Genomic DNA, 27,707 nt, shown 5'->3' with positions numbered 1-27,707 from the left:
CTTAAGTCTGCATGAAAAGTACAGAATCTTCCTACACCATGCCTACATTAATGGGTTACACAACCATGATTGCTAAGATAAAATAACTTGTTCCTATTTGATGTTCATTTTTAAAACACGCAGATTGTATTTCAAGGAGTGAAAGGTTTCACAAGCAAAGCAACAGATTGCACAACAAGTAAGGCGACAGAAGGGTGTAATATAAAGTCTGTCTTCTACTTTAAATTCTATTTACTACATCTCGGTGTATGATAACCATCAGTTACTGCCCTAAACCGTTGCCCTGATGCAATTCCTCCATTCTCTTTACATGGGACATCCCCAAGCACAAGATCCATCTCCCAGGGTGGCACATATCCAGCTCAGCACCCTTGTCCCATGCAGTCCTTCCTCTGCCTGCCACAGATCCAGCAGATCATTACCAATCACTCCAACTATTACCAATTGCAGCAATGATGGTCGCTGATGATTATCAGAGGACTGCAGCACTTGTCTCTGCGTGAGTTATGCTCGCTAGATTCCTGCAAAGGATGACACTAAAGCCTCGCCTATGCTGCCGACACCTGGGACCAGCCGTGCCGGTGGGATACAGCGGCCTGATGTTCCCGGGTGGGGCCGGCGGGGTGGCACCCCGGGACACCGACAGCCACACTACAGATCCCAGAGTGCAGCGCCCCCGCGCCCCGCCCCCTCAAGCGCTCGGGCCCCGCGGAGCCCGCCGGGACTTGTAGTCCGCAGAGGCGGGCGGGCGGGGGCTCTGCCGGCGCGGCTCCCGCCTGCCGGCGCGGGGCCAGCCGCGCTCCCCGGATCCGCCGAGCCGGCGAGCCGGGCGCATCCCGCGGCGCCGGGCGCTGCCTCCCCGCCGCCTCCCCTCTGGGCTCCCCGCCCCGGGCCGCAGCCCGCCGCGCAGGGGGCAGCCGGCGGGGCAGGCGGCGGCGCTGCCCGGCGGAGCACCATGCTGGAGTCCATCTGTGTCACCGGTGAGGAGCGGGAGCGGGGGCGGCAGCCGGCGGGCCGCCAGCGCTTCCCCGCCGAGCGAGGAGGCAGCGCCCGGGCGGAGCCGCGGCTGTCGGTGGGGTGTCCCCTGGGGACGGGGAACGGGGCTCCGCTCCTGCCTGGCTCCAGGAGCAGGAGCCCCCGGTGAGGGGGGACCGAGCCTGTCACCGGCGGGGCCTGCCCCGGGACACGGGGGGTGCCGAGGTGACACCGCTCCGCTGGAGCGAGGGACAGAGCGTGCAAGGAAGAATGCCAGGAAAGCTGGTTATGTCTGGTGCTTACACGTTTTGGCTCTACCCTTTGCTGTGTTCTCAGGGAAGTTAACAGATCTTTATAGTACGTGTGTAGAAAAACGTGTATTATGACTATATAGTGATAATATAGACAGGTACTTGGTGCCACACAAAACTGTCTTCTTCTGCCCTGTACAATACAGTTGCTGCTTGAAAACAGATGTTCTCCTTGTTTAAATGTGACATCCTTTCATGTGTCATTATTTCAGCTGCTCAAGCCAGTGTTACTTTTCCAGGGGGAAATCTATCTACAAGAAATCTGCTGGAGGTGTTTTGGTGTGCCCTCATTCAATACCTTTGCAATCATAACTAAGATCTCTTACAGCTACTCTTGCTCTGCATAATTGATATGCTGTGCCATCTGTGCATGGATATGACTTGAGTATTGCTTCTGATAATGGGAACAGAAGTAAAGTTTTTGGGATTGATCAGAGCAATGCTGGAGATGTGCAATGCCACTGCAATCTTAAAGGATGTGATTTTGTGAAAAATAGTTATTTTGAGTCTATATCCCTCCATCAAATATTCCTGACTGCACCTGTGTTGCAGTAGAAGCCAGAGACCTGCTTGGATGAGAGTTTCATCCTGTGCAGGTCTGCCTATAAATCAGTGTTCTGTGATTATATCCTGAGTTTATTACATCAGTAGGAGTTTGTTGCTTGATTTCATTAGAGCCAAGTCTTCACTTTTATTGATTATTACTGTGCCCATGTAATTTACTTTGAAGGGCCCGAATTTGGAGTCAGTTACATAATACTGTATTTCAATATAGAAGTAAATGTACAGGAATCTGCTTGCAAGTCAGTCAGAGTCCATACCTTTTTTTTTTAGGGTAGAAAGAGTACATCTCAAATAGCATTGTCATTTTAAAGAAGAAAATCCAAACTGCCAATCATCTTTAAAAAGGCAGAGTTACTTATGAATACTGGCAGCTAATGAATCAGATATCCAGGTTGGCTGATAGCTGAAACCTCTCCTTGGTTTTGAAGCTCAGAATTAAAAGCTGGATGACAGCTAACACCTTTCCAGGAGAAAAGTAAATAGGTGGATTTTTTGGGGGGGGAGAAAAAGAGTCTTAGGGTAAATGTAAAAGTTCCCAATATCATACAAGCTGTAGTTAATAACTAAGATGCTTGTGAAAATAGAGAGTAACTCGATGTCAGTGTTTTTACAGAAACTCATTGCCTAATTCTGCTGTTAAATTCTGCATGTTCAGTCATAGACAGAGCTTCCAGTGCATTCTAGTTCAAGTTGCCTGACAGCTTCTGTTCGAAACTGGAGTGTTTTTAAACTTTAAAGGGGTTTCCAGTGAAAAAATAATACAGGATTGTGGTCAGATTCAGTTATGCCACTAATACAAGCCTGTAGTGTTTGAGAGGCAGTGGAACATTACAGGTTCATATACAACACTTTATGTTGCCTGCTTTTTTTCAAAATACTCTTTCTATAGCCTTCTGCACACACAAACCATACAGTCTAGAGCCCATAAACTACAGGGGGTTGTGAATCTATTCAAATTTTCTGAATATTGGAGATAAACATGTCTTTGTAATGTAATTGTACCTTTGCACAGTGTGTCAAAGGAAGGCTCTTACTTGTCACATCTGTGTAGTTCCTTCTCATCTCACAGTTTCAAACTTAACTATTGCTTGTAGACAGATCACATACATTATTTGCATTCCTATAAATTTGAAAATTGAAGCCAGCCTTGAAATGATTTCTGATTTTGAGCAAAAAGAAACTCAGCCACATTCTAACATGGTTATAGTAATCTTAAAAACAAAAGTAGTGGCTCAGACCATTACATCCCTAGGACAGGAGGGAGTGCTCCATGAACATGTTTGCTAAGCACCTTAGTCACACGTGCAGTTTGGACAGGATTTGCTCATTGTGCATATATAACCTGAGTGACAGCTGCTTGAAAACTGCAGAAGCTCTCTGCTATTTTAGAGCAAGGCCAGCCAGACAAAGATATCCGTGCCCACAAATACCTGTCATTAACCTCATTCCACCTATGGAACAGGTATTTAAGAAGCTGCTTGGACAGTAGCTGCCCTGTAGTCTAGAGGAAGGTATTATTTACACAACACACTCCAAAGGCTAGAAAAATGCTTACAGTGGGATTTTACCACACGTATTATTGACTTATTAGCTCAATCCATCAGTTGCTAAAGGACAGAGACCAATAATATGATCTGGCTCCTAAATATAACATAAAATCTAACATTTTGTTTTGCAACAAATAACCTCTGACAAGATTATGCAGTGTCTGCAGTGGTGCAAGGCTCCAGGCTAGTGACTGGGATGCAATTTATACATGGAACATGTTTCATTAGTGCAGAATCGTCATGAAATTTGTGGTTCCCACATATTCTCTGTTAGCACTCATGGACTCCATCCCTTTTCCAGTACTGCTGTGACACTGGAATAGCTACCTGTGTATAAATGAAGTTACAGTTAAAATTTCTCTTTCTGCAAAATCAAGCCTGTGGTATTTTGAATTGTTCTGTGACACGTACTGCACTTGTGTCTGCAGGATGGAGTAAGTCCAGTTGATGTCTTGACAATGATGGGATTCTGGCTAGGGCACAACCTGCTCTCTTGTGAGATTCTGTAGACTCACAGGGGTGGTTGCCTTTGGCTGGCTGGCTGCCCTGCTAGCCCAGCTTATGGGACAGCCAACGTTGAACACCATTGCGCTCAAGAGTGGTAGAGCTCTACTCTGGCCCAAGATAGACCAAGTTGCCATTAATAGGAGGATTTTCTGTTCTTTGGTACCCTAATTATGACAAAACTGGGACAGGCAGCCCTTCTGTCCCCTCCTTGCTTATGCCTTGCCATCATCACCTTGCACTCCCAGTGTGGCAGTTTGTTGCATGTAATATTTCACCTGTGTCTCTAGGACCATGTTTTTATTAGTGTTGTTGCAGAAAGGAACAAGATACAAATAAATGGAAGTAAACATGATGGAGAGAATCTTTTAGGAAGAGACTGTATTAGTTTTGTTGTGGGTTTTGGGTTTTTTTAAATTGCTGAAGGGCTTGTGGCTTTGTCACTATTGAGTGTTTGGAAGTGAAAACAATGAAAAGAATCCCGGTACATAAATCACACAATGGGGGTTCTCAAAGGTAAGTGGAGCCCTGGGCATATGTTCTTTGGTAGTTTTCTACTGGAAAAACAGAAATAAGTCAAGTAATGAAATTCAGATTTGTACTTCTCAGAACACATGTGGATGAGATACAAAAGATAAAACCTGTGGGATCTGTAGCATGATATCTGTATTCTGATATGCAGGGCAGCATTACACCATAGCATGGTGGTTTTCAATTTTTTTTCAGAATTAATCTGTCCAATGGTATCCAGAATTTAAAAGCTGGGAATCACTACTAAGCAATCCATGCAATTAATCTGGGTTGATAATCCATTCCAACTGGCTACTTTATAGTAGTACATTATCTCAGTACTTTTTGAGATACTGAAGAAGGTTTTCAGGAGGCAGGCTGTGCAATGAATTTTTTTTATATTCAGAATACTAGACCTCTTTTTCAATCACCAGGCATTGCTAATCACTGGAGACTCTTGGATGTAGTAAGACAAGTTTCCTAGAAGACAGTATATTCTTAATTTGGTTGATGTGGTCTGATTTACAGATGTGAGCTTAAAATATGTTATAGCTTAAACAAATGTACTAGAGAAAGAATTTTAAATTTGATGCTTTGCAACATGATTTTGACATAGTCTCAAATATTATTTTCTAGTTTATTTAGTAATGATGTTCAGAAGACTTATACAAATTTTTAGAATAGCAGTTAAATTACTTCTGTGAAAACTGCTTTGTTATCTATTATAATATTTCAAATGTGCCAGATTACCTGTTGATTCTAGGTTTCCAGCACAAATAGGCATGGAACAGTATCCTTTAGTCAGAAGAAAATTAAGGACAGCCACACTTAGTTTGGCAGCTAAAAAATCACTTTGCTATGAGATTGCACTTATAAAGTAACTACAGATTGGGAACAACTATTTTTGATATCAGCCATGTGCGTGTGAAACCTGCCAGTGCATGTTCAGCACTCAGCCACCATTTGTGACACTTCCAGGAGAATTCTGACTTATGGTGTTCAGCTATTGTCTCCATATAAAAGCATTTATTACTGGCCAGCTGTACCTCTTAGCTCTAACAGCTTGCTGTCATGGGTTTTTGGTATTAGATTGATACAGCCATTGGGGGAGGGTGGTTTAAGGTCATTTTGAGTTGTTTTCTTGAATTAAATTTCTGGGTTTTTTCTTTTCTGTTTATCACTTCTTAGATACATGTGTAATGTTAGTTCTAATTGTTCCATTGTAGCAGCAGTTTAAGACTTCTATATTCTTTGTGGCTTTTAAGAGCTGTTTAGTAGAGAAGGTGAAGCATTAATGCCCCTAGTATCATGTTATTTCTTTGTCTGTATTTTAAGAGTAGCTGTGTCATTTCCAACTCCAATTTCGCCTACTTAAGCAAAGTCATATCCTCAGAAACTTAATATGTGTTCAGACATTCTGGAAACCTCCATTTTCACTTGCCCTTCTTAAAAGTAAAGATTCTCATACCATAGTAGTTGATACAGGTCCGAAGTCAGTCTCAAATACCAGAAATATGAGAGTGGTCATCCTATTCTGTTGTCCAAAAAATGCATCTCTCTTATGTATTTAGTTTGATGTTGTTCTCCTTGTGATGGGGAACTGTGGTTTCTCAACACGACAGCTCATGGGAGAGCAAGATAAGCCATGTAGGCAGGTTGTCATGTATGTGATGAGAATGATCTGACAGAATTTGAACAGGAATTCCAAGGAGCATGCTCCTGTGCCAAGCACAGAAAGAGGATTCACAGACTTATGATGGAAGAAATCTAAGTTTGCATAGGATACACGGGCTTTAGTGAAGGGGAATAATCTCATGCTTCTACCTCTCTTCTTTCCAGTGGAGAAAACACCCTGGCTGCAGATCACTCATCACATGTTCATGCAAATAGGACCTCTGGTCTTTTTGGTTTTTAGGGCAGGATGTTCTGAGGAGAACTGAGGAACACAGGTTGATATGGAACTGACAGAGGTCCAACAGCATGAAATATGTTGTCATGGTGCTTATATTGGGAGCAAACCTGACTTTTACTGTGAAAATAAATCCAAAATTAAGCCACTGTTGATTTTTTTTCTGTCTTGGAGGCATGTAATGATCCCTTTCTGCTGTTATATTCAGAGTATAATTACTGTATGTAAAGTAATTACAGCTCAACTACATCTGACTGGGATGAAGCTCAAATCCCTTTTGCAGGCTTTAATAGTGCTTCAGCCATATCTCCTGCGAATCCTTTTATTTTAGGTACAGAAGTAGGAAACATTTCTCTGTGGCACAATTTATTTGTACGTGTAGTATCAGCTCACCTAATGTTCTAGGAGGAACTGGTTGTCAAGAGGAGGGAATGGTTAGAACCAGTGAAGCGAGGTCACTTCTCTCTAACAAGCCAGCACAAATGCTAAATTCAGTTTTAATCCTCAGTGACTTTTCCATGCAGCTGCTCTGCACCAGGGACCAGGCTCCCCCAAAGGCTATGCCAGGGGTCAGAGCAAGAAAGGAGGGCTCACTCCTTAAAGAAACTTTATTTGCTTCTTGCACTTAGTTTGATTTATAATGTTTGTTCTCAAGTGTTTTTTTTAAGCCAGCTGTCATGGTAGAACAACTTTGATTAGATGAAATACCCACTGTTGTCTTAAGGCTTTTCAGGAGTGTAACTAGCTAATCTCTTACCTCTTCAAATATAGCTTATTGTCTGTATTAAGACTGAACAAGTGAAACTGAAGTCTTTCAAACATACATTACTATCCACATGCTGTTGTAAACTGTTCACAGTGGCTGGCCCTTTCCAGTGTTCTCACCCTTTTCTGAGAGTAAATTCTGTGAATCAGATTTTGCAGATGAGATCACACCAGACTGCTTGTATCGCAGCACAGATCCCTGTGGGACTTCACTGTAAACACTGCTCACATGCTCCTGTGCAGTTTCCTAATTTTTAAGTTATTCTTTATCCTTACAGAAAGCCTTCATTGCATGATAAAGATCAACCAGCTCAAACCTATACATTTGTTAATGTAGCAGTAAATGTCCCTGAAGTCCTGCAGAGTCTTTTTTTTTTACAACTAAGTTCTTACCTACCAGTAGTGTAGTTGTGCATGGAGATGCAGGCATAAAACTTGTTTAGCTGGATCTTACAAGTCCCAGTCTAATTGTTCAAAAGTGATGTACACACTCAGTTCTCCCCTATGCCTAGAAGTCAAGATTAATGTGATGTGACTGCAGTTAAGAAATTTTGTGTTTCCTTCATGTTGCAGTTTTGAGTCCTTAAGATTAGCATCACTGTGTGAAAATCAAGTTTGTCCTCACTAGTTCCTTTTTTTCCCCCCTAAATGCAGAAAAACTTCACTGGCCTAAGACAGAGCTTTCTAGGAAGTCGGTCCTGAGTCTGGAAGTACATAAGCTGAACATTAATAATGAAAACAGCCTCCAGCATCCGCCTTCTGGGATCCTCAAGGACATTTTCACAACAGGAACCAGCAGCTACAACGTCCTTCTGCAGAGCAAAGAGGAGAAAAAACACCACGCTCAGAAGCAGCCGTCCTCCCACCACAAGAAGCACAGGCGAGCCGCCGCCAGGCGCTCCTCCAGCCCGCGGGGCAGCGAGCACCGCCGGGGCAAGGCGCCGCTGCCGCTGCCGCTGCCGGGCGGGCGGCGCTGCGGGGCCCGGCAGCCGCCGCCGCTCGGGGCCGGCCCCGCGCCCGCCGCGGGCAGCGCCCCGGCTGCGCCCGCCCGGCCCCGCAGCAGGGCGAAAAAGCACTCCGGGCTGGCGAAGCCAAAGCAGTCGCCGTCCTCGAGGAGCCGTGGGCAGGAAGGCGACGGAGCCGGGCAGAAGCTCTGTTTGCTGACTGCCATCAAGCCGTCCAACGTGGAGAAAGAGAAGGTTAAGTTTTTCAGCTCCGATTTCACGTACAATCCTCAGTTTGAATATGAAAACCCTGCTCTGCCCAATGTGTTAGCTAAGCACAGCCATGCGTCCGACAGATTTCTTAAGCAGGTAGAGTTGCTTTTATTCCTCTCCATTTCCAGTGATTATTTCTTCCTACACCTACGTGGTATTTGGCTTTGTTTGTAGCAAGTAATTTCTCCTTATTCTCCCCTGCTGTTTGAAAAATACATCAAAGATGAGAATGCATTAGAGAACTGAAATAAAATCTGTTTTATAAAACAAAATATAACCTTTCTGAAATTTACAGGATTTTAAGGGATAAAGGCACAGTTCCTGCTAAATGGGTTTACATGAAACATAATTTAAAGCAAGAAAGTTTTGTAGGCAATGAAGCAGGATCCAGTAGAGGAAAAATACAGTGCCTAAACAGGCAGAGGAATGAGGCAGCAGAGAAATCCTGCCAACCCTCTTGGTGACACAGATTGGAGGGGATAGCAATTATTTGAGGTCATAGTTATTGGATAAGCATATGTTGATGTTCCTTGTTTTAATCAACTTTGAAAGGGTATTTGGATATACATTAGACTCAATCAAGCAGCAGCCAAATTCCATTCCAGAGAGAGGTAAATTTAAAGAAGACAATTTTTGTTTTTCATAACTTGCAGCCATACTGCTAACACAGCTACAGACATTCCCATTCTGTGTAGCTGCCTTGGCTTCCTACCTGAATTACACAAAAAAAGCCCTGCTTTCAACTTTGGCCTAAGTGACAAAACCCAGTGCTTATCTGTACAGTAGCAGAAGCAGTATTCTTCCCACTTTTGCCTATTTTTAAATGGTTTACAAGATTTTTTTTATTTTACATGGTTTAGAAGTTTTTTTTATGGTTTAGACCTTATTTAGGTCTGACAAGCTTTTCTAAACAGAGACTCTTACGTATTCAAGTGATATTTAACTTGGGAAGACATCCTGCCATTCCTGCAAAGAGTTTCACTTCTTGCGATATGAATATTTCACCTAAAACTAAAATTCCTGTTGGCAATGATACATGAATTAAAAGGACTAGGCATTGTAAGAACTGATCCCTGACTTCTGAACAGACTGGTTTTTTTTTCTTTATCTAAATCCAAGAATGTACAAAAGTATTATTACCCATTACATCATTGTACTGACAGTCTCCATTTTCACACTGAAAACATCTGTATATTTTAATGTCTCAGTTTCTGGGTTTTCATTAAAAATTTATTTTCTTTATGAGAAAAGGGAACAGCTGTTCTGTTCTTAAAATATTCTCCCATACTTCTGAACAACGAACTAAATAGTAATGACACCAAACAAAACTGCTCCTTGACTATAGCTCTTTAATAGGTTTTCCTTTGATGTTTTTAGCAATATTAGCAACATAGATGACAGCAAATCAACAACTACTGATTTGAGAAACCAAATTTAATACAAATTATCCCTTTTAGCATGGGCTGGCAGAGCCTTAAAACTCCTTTTATGCCTGATGATTTTCTGGAGCAAACCTGTCTTTGGTTTACCCTTCTTTTAACAAAACCCATAAGTGTAAATACTGAATATTTTAATAATGAATGATTCCTCGATATTTTTTTTATTTGTAACTCTACCTTTTTCCCTGTCCATAAAAAGTATGGGAAAAATAAAGGCCCTGTAAAAACTTCTATAAAGGCAGCAGAGGATTTAATATTCAAGGAAATATATTTCTGGCAATTAACAAGGAATATGTAAATTGTTTCAGAAGATTTAGTTTGAGTCACTAGAAAAGCATGTATTCAAACTTCATCTCCTAAAAATGCCAAACAAAAATACCTTGCACTTAAAAATGCCCAATCCAGGCAGCTTTAACACAGCTCCAAGCCCAGCAGGTGTCACTCTCTCTCTTTTATCTACAATTAGCTTTAGAAATTTTCATCTCCACGCAAATTTGAATTTAATTTCATGCAAATTTACTATCCAGAAAAAGCAACATTAATCAAAAATTTTAATCAGGAAGTATTGTGGGAGCACTTGCTTTTCCTCACTGCTATTTTTTTTTTCACGCAGATTTTACTTGTCAGAAGAAACACGTAGGTATCTTACAGGCAGTTCAGAAAGGATGACTTTAGTTGCAAAAAAAGTACTCACAGTATCAAGAGCTGGGTCTGCAGTAAAAATGCAACTGTGTGTAGTCATCCTTTTTGCTACAAGAAGGTTCAGTTCAGTTTTGTTGGGGGTTTTTTTTGGAAGCATATTTGGCTTCTGTTTATTGCTCCACTTATTTTAGAAAGTCTTGGTAACTGTGAACAGTTTTTCCTATTTTTTCTACAAAAGGTGCTCATGATAACTTATACTTGCTTGCTCTTTTATGAGTAAAAAGCTGTAAACCCAGTTCTTACTGACTGAACCCACCATGCTTATAGGGGGCTTTTAGGATACTTAAGTGAAATGAGCTTAAAACCTGACATTTCAGAATTTTAGAGAATTTTTCAGTCATGTCAAGAATCTTTTTACCCACAGCTGTGCACAGCCTGCTAGGACATTAAAACAGATTGTGTTTTCCTATTGTCCTGTCTGCATTTGTGCATGTCTATGAAATTGGTTAATATAGCATTACTGAAATATGTCTGGAAGACAAATCACACTCTGCCCCATTTACTATTTTAGAGGCAAAGAGCACTGAAGGTTTGCAAACCATTAACCCAGCAATGCTGTAGTGGGGAACACACAGGCTTGTGACCACCCACTTTACCCCATGCTCTACTTAAATCAGAGCTTTTAAACCTTGGGCACAGCCCAACACTTTTATTGATTGACTTTTCACAGACGTAGACAAAACATTTTTGAGTTATTAATGCATTTGAAAAATGCTAATTTTAGTGTCTTCCTTCTCGTGCTGTGTTCTGTTTGTTTCTCACTTCATGTCTACATTATGATATTTTCTTCATAATAATGTTTTTTTATGAGTCACACAATACAGTGCCTTTAAGGAAGTAAACTGGAGAACAGAAAACAGCATGCAGATTTGCACTTTTCACAAAGATCAACATATTTGATATTACAGAAGTTAATTTTCTTACCACTGTGTTTCAAGGTCACTGCAGCAGCTCTATGCTCAAAGTTTTCTGGCTCAAACTACTTATCCCTCATTGTGAAGTTTCTTAGCACTCAAAGTGTTTGTTATTTTTGCTCAGATGCTAGAGGTGGCAATATTTGCTTAGAAATAGTTGTTCCCAGTGTTTGCAGAGCATATGAACTTAACAGTTGCCATTTGCTGAACCAAAGTCAGCAAGTTGCAATTTTAGGTACTCTGTTTCTTTGAATTGTAAAAGGCAGCAAGAATTTTATTTCTGTATACATTAAAAAAACAACAAAAAACCCCCAACCATTTAATCAAATGAGTGATCCTCCCACTAAAGAGTTATACATCCTTTTCCCTTGTACTCATAAGATTATAGCAGTTTTGAGTTCATAAATAAACCAGTTATACCACGTTTGTGTGACACCTTTTAAGGCAATAACAAAAGTAGCCTACAATTAGCAAATTTATCAGATGTTGGGGAAAAAATTAGGTGGAGCTGGGAGGCTGAACAACATGGCATTCAACACTGAGTAATCCTTTGCTATGTCCAAGTGATGTCACAGCTTAGGCATGTGGAAGATTCAAGGACATGACACTGTCTGTCTGAAGCACATAATTGTAAAACACTTCATTCTGCACTAGTAACAAATTCCCTTGCTAACTAGGATTTACAGATAAGGTGTGCTAATCCATAACACAAAGCATGTCAGGCCATCCAAGTGGCACAGGTTCTCACGGTCTGACACAGATGTCTCTCTTCCCCAAGAAGAGACTAATAGATCACTCCTGGTAATATCACAGTAGGAAGATTGCTTTACTTCAGAGCACAGTCTCATACAAAAACCCAATGAGTATCAACTTCAAATTCTTTACAAAGTAATTTAAAAGTTTTTAATTAAAAATATTTCTATCAGGTCTAAATTCCTTAAATGCAACCTTTATACCACTAAGAACAAGCATGCAGAAGAAAAGCCCCTATAAACACTAAATAAAACCCCAAATACTATAGTCCGAGTGGCCTAGAAATGTATACTTACCTTCCTTCCCACATTCCTCTTGACTCAGCCACCATGTTATGGCTGTTGATTACACTAACAAGCTCAGCCTGGTACTAAGTGTTACCTAATGATGCACCTTGGAGGCTTTTTCCCCCCAGCAGATAAGTTTTGCAGGAAGAAGCACAATGTTGTGTGTCTACCTTGTCTGTCTTACAAATCTCAGCAGAGCTGCTTCTGAATGTAGGATGAGCTGACTCAAATAGAGGGCTGACTCCTAGATCACTGAGACCCTTCTCTGACTTGCTTGCCTCACACTACTCTTACGAAGTCCCAGTACATATTTCTACAATAACTCTCAGCCACTGAGCTGAGTTGCTGGACATGGGTGACTTGAGATTCAGAGACCTAACGTACTTGGCTGTAAATAATTTGTTTTAAAAAGCCAACAGCACCATAACCTAATCCAGCCAGTTAAACAGCCTTACCTTGCTCTTGTTAGTGCTTCTGTGTCATTGCTTTCTTGAGCATCAGCAGAGTTTGCTGTGCAAGGGGGCTCGTCTTGGGATTGCTACTACTTTTGGCACTCTTTGGTAGTGATCAGAGGGATAACGAGACATTTTAGCTAATATTGAAAAGAACAGGCATTATTTCTCCTAGCTAGCAACCTGTTCCACATAGTTCTTCTTCTCTACCATTTTTTTACTTGTTGCTGAATAGTTTACAGTTTGGCCTTAGGAACTGCAGTAGTACCAATGTTCTGCTGGCCCAGAGGCTGGAAAATAAGCTCACAGTTGGATGCTGCACTAGGCAGCAGCTGGCATGCTGGTCTGGATTTTCCCCTTTACCAGCAAGTTCTTGCAACAGCTGACTGAGTCATCTCACCTTGGAGGCAGGTGCAGAATTCCAAATTCTGGGCTTGGTGTTGTAGTCAGTGCCTGGAAACCAAACATTTCCCAGACCTTTTCCCTTCAGGAACCACCCCCAACAAGAGTGGTTGTGGCAAGAAATGTCCAAACCAGGAACATCACTGGGGATGGGGCTCACCCCAGTGTCCAGGCCATCTGCCACTCCCTAGGGATTTGTGTGCAATGTGTCTGTGTGTGATGACTCTCCCTGTTGTTTCGGTGCTTCCAGAGCCACACCTGCCCACTTGGAAAGAATTTTCAGGACTTTTTCCTGTTTCACTTCAAACAAGAGTCAAGAGAGAAGGTGATAGGGGTGAGCACCCTTCTTAGTAATTTCTGAATATCTGTTCAGCAATGAGGAGGCTTAAGCTTAGCAACTTTCCCAGTATGCAGGAGCTCAAACTTGCAACACCAGTCTGGATGTGGGAGGAATGCCAGGATGTGGGTTACCTAGAGTGGCACATAAAGAAATTTCCCCTTGAAGCTGTGAACTCTGTCAGGCTGAGGTAGGAGTGGGTCTATGTCTGAAAACCTGCTCTTGTACTGTGCTGTTGATTCAAGTGTCTCACAGCATTTAGGAAAGTTTCAACAGCCCAGGAAGGTGCCTGCAGGCAGGCAGGAAGAGCTAGAACTTGGGCCTCCTGACTCCCAAAATCATGCTGCCTTCTGTAGCCTGGAGGTCTCAGCTCCAGGGAGTTTGCTGATACAGCCAGCCAGACAGGAGGTTTGATGTGTTCAGTGCTCATTTTCTCACTGTTCATTGTGATGAGGTGGTTTTAGAAAATGCCTGCACTCCAGCTGAAGTCAGAGAATCCTCTGGGATTTCATTTCAAATGAACTTAGGCATCCTAGAATTTAAGTGGGTACTGAGTGTTTAGTCTTATAGATTTAATTGAAATTTAATATCAGCAAGTTGTGAAGACAAATTTCATGCTGGAAGATTGATTGACAGATGACTTCTTCCAGAGTGAACAAATAAAGTTAATTAATTGATAGAATCCAAATATACCAAACAACTAGTAGGTGACATAAATATCTTCAGGATCTGGTACCTGGCAAAGGAGACTGAGAACTGTTATTGTGAATTGTTCAGGCTGCTGGCTGACAATTAACTTCCTGGGAAAAGGGTGGGAATATTAAGGTTGCTTCTTTAACCAAGGATTTTGTATAAGACAGGCAAATGCCTCAGAATGTGCAGACACTAAAAATATTATAAAACAGATAATATTTTTAGAAGTTAAATTTCATAGGTAATTTTTAAAAAGGAAAAAAAAATGGTTTGGAAAATATACAAGATAAAAAAATACTGAACATTAGGTGCAATATTTCTTTGGCATTCAGGTAAGTGACATTTCCTTCATCAAAGAGCTGTTAGACTTTAAGGATATGTCTAACTGTCATTTATGGGTTTCAGTAGCAATTACTCAAGGTTGCTTAGTTTCAACTTGAAAAGCATTAGAGAAGGATTGTTGGTAGCTATGAGAGATAAAAAATTAATCCAATTTTTGTGGAAAATCAGTCTACCTGCCAATGTCAGAATTACATAGCTGGAGACAAATGTGTTCATGAAGGGATATAAGTGTATAATGTAAAAAGAGATTCAGTCTGCAAGATTTTCACCTTTTATTGTTAGTGGTATTTTCTTAGCAAGAGCATTAATTTTTTAAGGTAGTGCCAGGACCTTCTGTTATCAAAAATCTATGAGAAAAAGCTATTCCCTGTAGCTGGACTGTTGGCTGGGAAAGAAGTAATTCCATACCACATTTTCTTTTAAGGGTGTGTAATGACATGCTGGAAAGAAGATAACTAGGGATGAGCATTTCACACCCCAGCAATAAAACCTTCAATATGCATAGTTCAGATCATGGTTATGGGCATTGTGCTGAGCTTTGCTCAAGAGACTTCTCGCAGCAATTCATAGGAGAATTGTTGATACTACTCTGTTTATCTCAGGAAATAGGCCTTCATTTTGGGGGGTTTTAAAGAAGTACTATGGTTTAAATGAAAAGTTTAAATGAAATAAATAAATTTTCTTTTCTGTAAATAAAAGTTCCTACTCTCTCTTCTCCTTTCTCACACAGACACCTGTGGTACAAGCGATTTTATTGTAAGGAGACGTTTTTGGTAGAGGTATTATTGTTAAAATTATAGTTACACGTCTGCTTAATCAGTGTTCCTAAATTAGAACATGCCACGAAATGAAGCAAGATGACAGTAATAGTTGATCTTTTTCAAATTCTTTGGAAAAACATAAAAAGAAACATGCTGTCAAACTGCAAATGTCCTGGAGACCTGTTACATCTGTTTTACAACGCAGTTGTACAACATTGCCAAAATTAAAGAGAAAATGGGTATTATTTCCCTAAACTGATAATCATCTAATCATCACGCTGATGTATGTGGGTCTAAGGTGAGTTGGTCAGAATCTTTTTTCAGTACTTTGGCATTAATGTACATCTGAAGATGGTATAGATTCATTGCAGAGCGTGTCAGCATGTATTAAATGAGTGCAGCCTGTTTGTGACTGCCAGTGAGTTAAGAAAAGGAGGATTTTAAACTAAGGAAAAGAGATTGAGAGGGAGAGGAAGAATACAAGTGTCAGCCTGACATGGGGATCTTACTGCACTGATATTTGCTATGTTTTTTCATTTTATAGTCAATTAACATTATGAAGCGGACGTTGCAGAAATATGGAAGCTATGAAAAATTTGAACAGGCCACTGGAGGCAGCTTGCTGACCAAAAGTCGTATCTGGAATCACGTCAGGAAGTACATGGTGAAAGAAGGCTGTCTTGGTGAGGTAAGTCCTGCACTGGATCAGGAAAGAAACACCTTAGACACTGGATGGAGGCAAGAGACCATCTGGGAGGCCTTTCCTCCATAATTACCAGAATATTCCTTACATCATACTTTTCTCATAGCTGAGCCCAGTCTAATGCCTGAACAATTGAAACGACACACATTCATTGTGAGCGCTTCAGTCATCTCTCTGAGCCTGTTTCCTGACTCATATATGCTTGTTCTTAAATTCTCTTCTTTTGGGAGTACCCAAGAACGACACCCTTCCTTCCCTCCTTTTTTCAGCTACTTGGAGACCGGCACATTTCCATTTATTCATCAGTTCTGCCATCTGTTCTCCTGTATCAAATTATTTACACCAAAGGAAAGAGTTAAGAAAAGGCCAACAAAAATAAGCAGCAGCCCAAGAGAGTGATTTATAAGAAGCAACACAAATGAGAGTGACATAAGTGAATAAAAATGTCTGAAAGAGCTTGTTGAGTTGGTTTGAGTGCTGTTTTTTCCTGGCTTTAACCATCTAATTTTTAGAGCCCTGTGAAAAAAACTTATTTTCTGTATTCAGAATCTTAAAAGACCAGTTTGATGAAGTTACATGAAATTGCTTGGAAAAGACAGATGAAATTGAATGTATAAAAAAGGGATTAATCCAAATTAAATCACCAGATGACAGAGTCAAAGTCTTGGATGAGATCACTGGCAGTGAGCAAGAGGAGTCTGGAATCTTGAGGCAAAAATTAATTTCTCAGAAACTAGGTTTAATTGGTAAACATAATATTATTAGAAGAAACTGCTAAACTCATCACACATTTTTGTGAGACTATGATTTGACAGTGATGTCCAGACTTCACATCTAAGGGTGGGATTAATAAACTACAGTTTAGAGCAAGCAGAAAAAAATGTGTGTGTTTTGTCTTTTCCTGTGCTTTTATCTCGCTCTTCATTTTTGGCTTGGTTTGACTTCATGACAGCTGGATCCTACATCCTCATCCAGCAACCCATGTCCTTCTTAATTAAATGTTTCACTTTTTCTGTGAAAATAGGGTTAATAGATCATGCTTAGGATGGTCTAAAATATGAAAATACTCTCTCCAGCTGGAGAGGCGTTAATAAAGCTAAGTGGCACCTGTCCTTTAAGTCTAAATGTTTTGGAATTTGCCTTTTTTTTACTGCCTTGTAAATGCAAGTTTTATGGGACTGATGGTTTGCTGTTGAACTTGAAGCTGAGGGTGAGTTTTGAGTACAGGGAAGTGTTGTATTCATGCCTTTGATCCCTTTTTTTGGATACTAAAAAAGTTATCTTTCTTTAAAGTAGTCTCTCTTGTACTCTTCTGAGCAGTATTGTTTCATTAGTCTTTACACAAAGTGGGAAAGGTGCTTAGTCTTTAACAAAGAGTTTCACTTTTCCCTTTCAGTCACTTGTTTAAAAAGGTCTTTGGAAGTCAAATAATACAATATATCAATATGCATTACTTTCCTTCTCTGCCAGTTTTTGTTTTGATTACCAGTTTTCCAAGAGAGACAGGAAAGTGAGAACTCTTTTGCTGTGTAGAACAGAACAATACTGTATTTCAATATTTCAAGTTGACATCGTGGAAAGGAGAAAAAGTACACAGTACTTCCCCCTCTCATTCAAGTGGCTTTAGAATTGCAACCAAAATACTTTCAGGCAGCTAGATATGTAGATACCTAGTCAATTTACATATTCTTATCTAGTATTTTTCAGTTCAGTAATACTAAGGTAATTCAGCACACTTCAAAAACTGGTGTTTTCTCTAATTTATTGTGCATGCAATTGCTCCCTGCCCTCTGAGTCTACTCAGTGTTACCATACTAAGTTTTTCAGTCTCACGTTGGTCTGTCTTCACCCTCACTCACCCCGTAAAGTCTGAGCTTCTGTCAGTAGCACAGGTGAGCAGGATAAACTCATTCAGAAGGCTCTCTCAGGTGATTGCTGACCACAAGACAGAGTTGTGGAGGACAAGGGACCAAAGAGAAATGAAATAATGGAAGAGCCAGAGGAAAAAGCAGGGTCAGGAGTGAGAAGAGAGCTCTTTCAGTTCTGCCTGAACTCTCTCCTCTTCAGATTGTGGTCCATCTCACGGAGGACCTGCTGTCGCGAGCCTCCATGACCGTGGTGAACGGCCGCCCCACTCTCACCATCAATGTCTCCACCGCGCGAGAGCACTGGCTGGAGGGGATGCTGAGGCACGAAATTGGTATGAGCATCCCATCCCTTCTGCAGGCAAAGGGGAGTACTTGCATGCATTCTTACTTATGGTGCAGTGGTGGGCCAGGCACTGGACAGGTACAGAAAGAGGGAACATCCCTATCCAAAGAACCTGTTCTGGAGATATGTTAAATGGAAGGAGAAACCATTTTGTTACTGCAGCATGCAGTAAAAGGATTCCTAGGGTTCATAGATATCAGCATTTTAGGTCAGATCCAGAACAAGCTTTTGAAGTAAGCCCACCAGCCAGTCCCACTTAGAGCACTGAGGCTCCCACGCCAAAGGAATCTTGAAGCAGGCAGAGAGTAATCCTTTCAGATGATGCTAGCCCAGAGGCTCTGCTCCAGGGCATACCTTCTGTGCAGTCACTGCTTAGGGACATTTTGCTCATTAGACCAATTTTTTTAACTACTCTGGAGTTTAAAAAAAAAAAAAGAAAAAGGAAATAAAAATAGTGTGACAGTTCAACCTTGGTTCCAGCCATGTCACTTTACAAACCTGCATCTGTCACGCTGCACTGCTTGCAAATGTAGGCATGCTTTAGGTATGAAGAATTTACCCAGTGTTCCCTAAAGTGGTGTAAAATTGCTGTGGTTTTGCATTACACAGGGTTAGCCCAACCCTGTGGAAAATTTCTACAAATTTTTCAGTGCATCTGTTTCAACTAAGTACATAAAATATTGATAAACTTGGCTAGTGCCTAAATAGCAGCTGAAAAATAAGCCTTGCAATTGCCTAGAACCACTGCTACTCACATTTTAGGGGACATAGCATCCTCCAAGGATGCAGCAGTGCTGTTTAATCACCTTCAGAAGGCAACATTTCTGCTCTTTAATTTTGATTTTCCTTCTTGCTGTTCCCTACAATGCCTAGCCTATGCCAGATACAATTCAGCTTGTAAGACTTCCGAAAATTTCTTGTCACAGATTTAGCAAGTCAAGTCCTCCTGATAGTTGCATTCCTTAAGCATTTTCAGGACTCTCACTTAAAGTGAGCAGGTGAATATTTGCATGGTATATATATCTCTGACAAAATTCTCTGTTGTAGACAAGGTTAAACTCACCGCTTTTCCCAGTGCCCAGTCCTACCAGCTCAGAGTTCTGAAATGGGTTATCTCCTTATATATTTTATAATTTTTTGTTAATCATTGGATGCTACTGTTCTAAGTGCCAGATTCCTTTTATTTTTATTTTTTTCCCCAGGAACTCATTACTTTCGGGGTTTTAACAACAACAGCCAGCCCTGGTGCAACCGTAATGGCCGTAGAAAACATGGGTTAAAACCAATCAACCCTACAGAAGAGGGGCTGGCGAGCATCCACAGCGTCCTGTTCCGCAAAGACCCTTTCCTTTGGAGAGCCGCCCTGCTCTACTACACGGTGTACCAGGCCAGCCAAATGTCCTTCAGTCAGCTTTTCCACGATGTGGGGAAATTTGTCAAGGACCCCAACACCAGGTGGGATTACTGCGTACGGGCCAAGAGAGGGTGGACTGACACCTCACAACCAGGTGAGTTCCCTATTTGTCTTCTCTTTTGTACTTCAGGGGGGTTTGCAGAACATGCACAGAGCTCCTTAATCATGTCGCACAGTAAAACCTTTGCAAAAGGGAGAAATCCGACTCCACACTTCCTGAAATGGGGTCTCAGGAATTCTGCTATGGAAAACAAGGCTGAAAATACTTGTGAGTGACACCTTCAAGCTGAATCAGTAAAGGATTTTTTTTTGGTAGAAGTGGAACATAAATGTGAAACTCTGAAAAAATTCATACTCACAGTTTGACCTGCTTTCTACAAATGGAATATTGCCTCTGGTTATTCACAGGCCCTATCTTCTATGTTTGATTTCTTTTTCTGGCTAGTGAGTTTTGCCTTCTAGCTAGTTTTCAGAAAGGTGTTCAAAGTCACGGATATAAATATCTGTTTTTTAAAATTAAAATTGTTCTGCTTATAATGGCTTCTGAGAACATGCCTTGACGAAACACTGATAGAGTGCAATGTATCTCCATTCCTTTCAGGCTGTTTCAATAAGGACCAGGTGTACTTGGATGGCATCCTCCGAATCCTGAGATACAGGGAGTCCATTGATTTCCATCTTCTGACAGCCCTTGGAAAGGTGATTGAACTCATTATTCCCAAGGGTACAGTTTTATCATTTCAGCAAGCCTGCCTGTAATGAGCTATGAGTCATGGTGCTTTTACTTTGATCTAGAATTCTCTGCTCTGTACAGCACCTTCAATTATACTGTGCAAGTTGCAAGTATTTTGAGGTCCTAAAAATTTCTACCAGCTTGACCTCATTCTTCACTTATCATATTAAGATTTGATGGTCATATATCTCAGACTTTCCTACCTTTATGGGATACTACCTGACTTGCAGTACAACAGACTGCCTTGGCCAAACAAGACAGGTACTAGATAAGGCAGTGGTCCTAGAAGATAACAAAAGGATCCAAATTCATTTGACATGAATACACCCCCCTTCCACCACAAAAAGCATTTCATCTCAAAGTTCTCTCACTGATGGCAGATGTTTTTAAAAAATGAGGGTTTTTTTCCCCCAGAATAATAGTATCTCTATATTCACAGAATAGGAATGAATTTTAGGTCCATTCTAACTGTCATGGCTTGTTTGTTCTCAGTTCACCCTAAAAAGTGCAGAAATTTTGTCACACTTCCTGAACCAAATCCTTGGGTTGCTAAGCCTTCACAGTTCATTAAGCAGGGTTCATACTCACATAAACAGGGAGTCACATTGACTTGAGCTTGAATTTAGAGCTGGAATACCAACATTTCTGCCTACTTGGCAATCAACGGGTGATAAACAGAATGGGCATACTATGAGAGAGGGTTTTGGTCCACATTTGAGTTTTGCCTTTACTGTCAGAATCATCCTTATTGATAAGCAAGTGCTATTTAGGTAACTGAACCAAATTAGGAAGCTTTGCAAATAAAATCACACTGTCAAATAAGTCTGCAAGTTTCTTTCTGAAATTTCCTTTTGCTTTAAGCCTGCTTAACCCCACACAGCTTCTGCCTGCTAAACCACTGAACACACAGTTCCTTACTGCTTTATGCCTGTCTCTATTCAGGGAATCTGCAGGTTGTCAGGCCACTTGAAAAACACACTAATTCATTCCTCAAAAAATTACAGGTTCCACTATGATCCATGGCACCCAGATTAAGGGTCTGCAAGCAGTTTATTTCTAGCAGTATGATAATTTATAAGTGCTTGATTTTACAACTTTTAAAATCAAGGGATCTTAAAATATATTCTGAATGGTTTAGCTTCAGACATCTGCAGTCAAGCTGGAAATTTGTGTATCAGACCCACGTCTGCTCTCAGCGTCACAGATTAGTTGAGGTCTGCAGAGATCTCTCGACATCGTCTAGTCCAACTTCCATGCTTAAGCAGTGTCAGCTAGAGCAGTTTGCCCTGCACCATGTCCAGCTGGGCTTTGAATATCTCCACTGATGGTGACTCCATAACCCCTCTAGGTGGCCGGTGCCAGTGTTTTTCCACCCTCATTGTACAAAAGAGTTTTTTGTTCAGAGGCATTTTATACATTTTAACTGGTGCTCACTGTCCCTTGCCCTGCCAGTGTGTGCTGGTGAGAAGAGCCCCATTCCCATGTTTATATACACTGATGATTCCTGTGAGCTTGCTTTTCTCCAGGCTAAACAGTTCCAGCTCTCTCAGCCTTTCCTCACAGGAGGGATGCTCCAGTGCCTTAATCATCTTAGTGACCCTTCACTGGGCCCACTCCAATATATTTTCTCATGAAAGAGAGAAGCATAAAACTTGCACTGGGATCTAGCCTAGTGATTTATCACCACTTTAAATGGGGGATTTACTTGGGTTTTTTTAGGGTGGAATGGGAAGATCAGGTTGTTCCAAAGGGAGTATTAAGCTTGGCTGGCACATTTTCCAGGTCTTGCCTTCCTGTTGCTTCTGACATTACAGTGGAGAAGAGTGTGGTGTGGATACATGCAAGCTGTTCAACATACCTAAAAGTGACTAAGGAAAACACTTGAAACCTGAGAAAAGGTGCTTCTTAAAAGGAGAAGTTTTAAAACTTCACAGGAAAGAATCAAATACAGGAAGCACTGCAAAATATTCATGTGGTAATTGCATGCAAATATTGCCAAAGAGAAATAGAATGCAGATATTGGGTGCACTTAAGTTCAGCATAACTACCAGAGTTTGAAAAAGTAAAAGCAGCAAAATATCACCTATTGTTGTGTTTCCCAAGAAACAGATGAGCACGTTATGAAGTGCATAAGTAAGCCTGTTTTAGCCTCAGTCTTTTTAATCTAGTGCAATGACTAATAAAATCTGGTAAGGAAAACAACCTGTTTCCACCATAGGATGGGATTATTGTTTTGATCTCCTCAGAATGTCAACTTTGTAATTTTTTAGCAATTGCAAGGACTGGGGAAATGCATCCCATTCAAACCATATCTCAGATTATAGATACATGTTTCTTGTTTGCAGCAGTAACAGAAACCTCTGAGCATAAATAGGAGGGGAGAAGGATCCTTTTTCTTTCTTTAGGCAGGAAAAGAGGTAGAATTTAATTGTTGTGCTGTGTCTCCAAACTGAGAGATGGTATGGTTTTGTGGAGCTCCTCTCTATCCACTTCTAAGTAAGTTAATTAGGTGTAATGCCACACAATCTTCAAACAGCAGTATCTTAGTGACTTGAATAAGCCTGGGCATGGGTGTCTGTTTGTTTTCTTAATTGGGTGCATCTTGTCCTTGCAACTAGAAAAGCACACTTGTGTACTCAGATGCAAATTGATTCCCCTTGTGGGCTTTGCTCCAATTATTATTGCTGAGCTATGCACCTGTCGCTATGGATGGGGTTTAGCAATGTGGGTTGCACTGTCCTGTCTTTCCAGAAAGCCCTTCCATGCTCCTTGCGAGCTGGTGAATCCTTCATGCGCACTTTAATCGCTGCTGAGTAGAAACCATCACCTGCCAAGAGGGCAGGCTGCTTCCAGGGAAACCAGACCCTACTGGGCTCAGCTCCTTAGGGGAAACATAAGGCAAAAAGGTTGGAAGGAGCAGGCTCTACTCAAACCACCTGGCAAAAACCTCCTGTGAAGCACAGCGAGGCTGGTGGGCTTTGCCAGAGCATATGCTGCTGTCTGCAGGGTGCCCAGAACACACAGCTTGGAGACAAAGCGACAACCACACAAATTTCATCACACTGGACAGCTGCCCAAGGACTCCTGCTCAGTGCTTCCATGGCAGCTTGTGCCCAGCCAAAGCAATCATCCTTTCTGGACTATCATTCACAGCATCTTGAGCTACTGTGATTAGAAGTCCTAACTTTTAGAATCATAAGACAATATCCATTTTCCTTAGGGAAATCCTCTAATAGCTGCAACATGAGGGTTCAACACCAATACCCAGAAGGCTCTGATTCCATGAGGCAAACCCAGTCTGCACTCTGCTATTGAATTTAGAAAACAAAAAAAACCCCTAAAATCTGGATGCTTAGGTATTGTTCACGCTGTAGTTAGTTACTAGAGGTGCATTTTAATTTAGCTTTGCATAAGCACATTTACTAGTGAAAATGAAACAGCAGAGTTCAGGTCAGCTGGCACCATGCATTTCCCAAACTGTTTTCTGTGCCATGTTTGTGCTGCCCTCCCTTTCTAGTTCCTTAGCCTTTTGCTCAGTGTTTTTCCCATTCTCATGTAAATCTTTCTGCCTTGTTGCGAAGACATTCCAGGACTCACATGTGCTCCATCCTTTTCCTCTCTATTCCTGCAGCTGCTCTAGATGATTCTCATTCACATTCCTACAAGTCTGTTCACTGATTGAATCAAAAGCAGAATCAGGAATTACGAAGGCATTTGCTAAATTTACACTTCTTTTGCATCTTCCACTGAAGCACACAGTTGCTCATGTTTTCAAACGCTTCTCCAAGGTTTTAAATTCTCCGGCTCTGAAATATTTTCTCATTTACAGGAGGGAATTTATAGCAGCAGCAGCAGAGAGGCAATGGGACTGTACTGCTAAATTGACCCCTGTCCTTCCTTGCAGATCTCATATGAGGACGTGGATCGCCTGAAGGGATTAGCTGTGATTGAGAACATGAGGGTGCCACACTTTTTGCAAGACCACGCCCGGTACATGGAACACTTGAAAAAGATCATGGAGGTCAATGAGCTAACTGATGAGGAGCTCCAGGATCTCATAAATTAACAGTATTAGACCTCCATTCACTTAGTGTGTGAGGATGTAGAACTGGACTTCCCAGAGCTTGCAAAAAGGGACTTATGAGGAATGGAGGGAAGAGTGGCCAGAATATGTGGAATTCAGAAAGAGGCCCTTTATGTCCTTTTGCATTGTGATTGTATACTGATTATTTTTTAAAGGGATTGTGCATTTTTGTAAAATTTGGCTTAGAAATTCCTCTGCAGTGATCTGTCCAATCATCTACTCTGTTTTGTGTGCCTGGTATAGTGCTCAGTGCTGTCTCTTGTAATATATTGCCTTTTCCCTTCCAGGTTTAGAGGTGGAGGAAAGGAGACAGAGGAGAAATTCCCCCTTAGTTCACTTTTGTTTGCCTTATCTTTGGTCATAGCTGTCACGGTTCATAGCAATAGAACTGCTGTAGATTATGCTGCATTGCTGTCTGCATAACTTCCCCATTTAGTCATCACTGCAATGAAAACAGAAAGTTTAAAAAAAAGTGCACAGAAGCAGGTCTTTGTGCCGCAGGATCAAAGTCCATAACATTACAAAATGTTTCAGGGGTTTTTTTTTTTAGTGAGAGGATTAGTGTTTAAAAAAGAGGGAAAAGGTGGGTAGTGCTGTTTTAATGATTGTAAGCAGGTAGCAAAGCTTTCCCCTTCATTCCCCCCAAAAGTTACACTGTTCTACATCTTTATGCCTATAGTACGTGTTTCAGGAAGCTGAATTCTGGGAAGGGCCTCCCTCCTTTGAGGACAAGCATAGCATGTCCAGGAAATTCAGCATGGCAGTGTTTTGGAAGGAGGATCGAGCAAAACTGTGATTTCATGACCTATGGTTCTAAGTAAATTCAGGAACACAGGGCCATGATCCAGCACAGCAGGCAACATTCTCTTCTTCTTTGGATCACCTGAGCCTACAGAGGATCAGGTCACATTTTTGAGCAGTACCCCCACACTACAGCAAGCTTGAGCTTGCAGAGCTCGTTTCAGAAACAAGGTGTGACTTGGGGATAGAAGACAACTCTCAAGTGCCCTATTCCTGTGTTCCAACAGAAGTGCTGCACCACACTGGAGCAACTTTACCTCTGTTTTAACTGCTGGTGCTATATCCAGGACCAAGGAAAGAAAGCTCCTTGCAGCAAAGAGCTTTCTCTAGTCACATGATGAATAACTTAGATGATGCAGGAGGACTTGCTACATAAGCTACATTTTCTGACTGTGGAGTGTTGTGGAGTTGGTGAGGCAAAGTATTCTGACAAAGGGTTTTGTTTTAGTAGACAGAATTTTACAAGGGCTCCTCTGAGCTCCTGGGAAGCAGCTGTGGTCAGAGAGGCTGGGCAGAAACTAGTGGGAGCCTTGGATAGGGTTTCTGCCCTTTCTTATCCTGCTGCTCTTGCCCACTGGTAACAGGCCTGGCATGGGATAAGGTGAATAGATGCAGCCAAGGTTTCCTCCACTCCACATTTGCATGGACCTGACCACAGTATCCCTCCCCTCTTATCTGTTCTTTAATGTAACAAATGCAATAACTCTCCCACCTTGTTTTGTACCAGGACATTACCAGACATTACAGTAAAATCTTGAGAACGTTTCCTGATCCATAGGAAAATCTGTGAGGAAAAGGTGACGGCTGTCTAAGAGGTCTGAAGGTTTATGAACAATTCCATAAAAGCAGCTGCCTTTCAGATAATATTGCAGATTGTTTGCAGTGGCTGGCAGACTGCTGCAAAAAAGAAAATGCATTCAACAAGCATAAATTTACTAAATTTAGTTGTTTTCAAGGCAGGGACTGAGAACTGCTTGCAGCAGCCTTAATTTTGTGTTGTCAGTATTGTTCAGGAGCTGAAAGCCATTCAGCTTCTGTATGCTGTTTTCTCTCCTTTCCTCCTTCAGGCTGTCTAGTTTGATCACTGGTGACTTCACCTGCCCAGCTTTGTTTTAGAGCTGTGCAGAGCAGACACAGAGCTGCCTGACAGGAGCCATTTGCAGTCAGTCCCGCACGTGTGCTCCAGGTTTTGGCTCCTTTGCCAGAAACAGCAAGAAAGTCACACATGACTGAAGTCAAGCCAAGGATTACAGTCAAAAGCTGTCTTTGGAGTAAACTGGGCAGAGATCATTTGAGCTACACTGTGGAAAAATCTGGCTCACTTTGCTGACCCTGGGGTATGCAGAAGGGACAGTCCTTTAAGAAAGGAACAATTTTGAACTGATTTTATGCTGACAGGAGAGATCTCTGCCTTTCTCCCATGACTTTTACATAAGCAAAGTGGCTTTCCTCCTCCCACAGAAGTAGCATCTTGTAATCTAAGTGCACACACGTGCATAATGTGTCCTCAAAACCAGAAGGCTGTGCTAGTCACACTTTTGCCACAAAATGCCATGCCTGCAGGCCAAACTCTTTTACCACTCTGTAGCCCTATACACTACTGCAGGCCTTTTTGCTTTACTTGAAGACCTGCATCACTTCTTTTGCAAAGCAGTAGGTGCCATTAAACTTCCATTCTTCATTATTCTAGAAATAAATTTGCCTGGTGCAAAGTTTGGAGTCTGGAAGTGGTCAGTATCAATATGTAGCAATAGGCGAAGCTGTCAGCTTCTGGTTTTGGCATCATGTCATTCCTCCTTTGTAAAAATGTTCCAAATTTTGAAGTGCAGCTTTTGTAAATTTTCCTGAATTTTTGTTCTTCACTGTGAAGAGGCTGGTTACTGAAGTTTGGTGATGGAGTGTGTGGACAGCAGTGAGCTCATGTCACTGCACAGTTTCATGGTGTCAGTGCTATGTTGGCAGCCTTTCCTGGCTGTCTGGCTTGGTTGCTTTGGTGTGTTTCTATGTCTTGCTATGTCATTCCTATACAGAAACCTGTCTGGCATTGGAAAAGCCTCCCTGTTTTACCAGACCAATTTTGAAAGACATTTTATACAACTTTTACAAATAAAGACAAAATAATGACAGAGATGAGAGTACTGAGTGTTACATCGTGTTGTGTCAGAGGGTTACTCTCTCCAATGGCCTCAGCTCTACAGCAATTTGGACGTGCTGTGTTGTGTGTGGAAGAGGTGCCTTTCTGACTCTTTTTCAAAAACATCACTTAGGGTTGGAGTCACAAAGGGTCTGTTGAAGCCTTACACTGGGTATGGCTCTCCCTGCTCAGTCAAAGGCCTGCCTGCTCATGAGCAAATTATCCTCCTCTTTTCTAGGATAT

At 41.5% G+C, this 27,707-nt stretch overlaps 1 protein-coding gene and 1 long non-coding RNA gene across 3 annotated transcripts; one reads left to right on the top strand and one right to left on the bottom strand.

Moving 5' to 3' along the window:
* Positions 1 to 450: 450 nt before the first annotated feature.
* MATCAP2 (microtubule associated tyrosine carboxypeptidase 2) lies at positions 451 to 27,458 on the top strand. Of its 2 annotated transcripts, none has more exons than XM_064418205.1 (7): positions 451 to 499; positions 7,740 to 8,398; positions 15,929 to 16,072; positions 18,155 to 18,287; positions 19,501 to 19,806; positions 20,314 to 20,411; positions 24,350 to 27,458. In XM_064418205.1, the coding sequence occupies exons 1-7, from the start codon at positions 466 to 468 to the stop codon at positions 24,509 to 24,511; spliced, it is 1,536 nt and encodes a 511-aa protein (XP_064274275.1). In that variant the 5' UTR covers positions 451 to 465; the 3' UTR covers positions 24,512 to 27,458. The 2 variants fall into 2 exon arrangements, with proteins under 2 accessions (XP_064274275.1, XP_064274264.1); XM_064418194.1 differs by lacking the exon at positions 451 to 499 and adding an exon at positions 747 to 980.
* LOC135299326 (uncharacterized) lies at positions 8,304 to 12,801 on the bottom strand. The gene is made up of 2 exons (XR_010361306.1): positions 12,407 to 12,801; positions 8,304 to 8,503 (listed from the first exon to the last, which is right to left on the bottom strand). It is a non-coding gene; the product is annotated as an uncharacterized LOC135299326 (long non-coding RNA).
* Positions 27,459 to 27,707: the final 249 nt, after the last annotated feature.

The sequence above is a fragment of the Passer domesticus genome, chromosome 1 (genome assembly GCF_036417665.1).
Source record: "Passer domesticus isolate bPasDom1 chromosome 1, bPasDom1.hap1, whole genome shotgun sequence".
Classification (NCBI taxonomy): domain Eukaryota; kingdom Metazoa; phylum Chordata; class Aves; order Passeriformes; family Passeridae; genus Passer; species Passer domesticus.
Note: the sequence above shows the minus strand (reverse complement) of the source record. Positions and strands in the feature narration are given on the sequence as shown.

What these genes read in the sequence shown, in the direction of transcription:
- MATCAP2 (XM_064418205.1), top strand. Translation starts at nt 466, where the DNA reads ATGATTATCAGAGGACTGCAGCACTTGTCTCTGC. An exon ending in ACTGCAGCACTTGTCTCTGC is followed by an intron (nt 500 to 7,739) that starts GTGAGTTATGCT and finishes CCCTAAATGCAG; the next exon opens with AAAAACTTCACTGGCCTAAG. An exon ending in CCGACAGATTTCTTAAGCAG is followed by an intron (nt 8,399 to 15,928) that starts GTAGAGTTGCTT and finishes TTCATTTTATAG; the next exon opens with TCAATTAACATTATGAAGCG.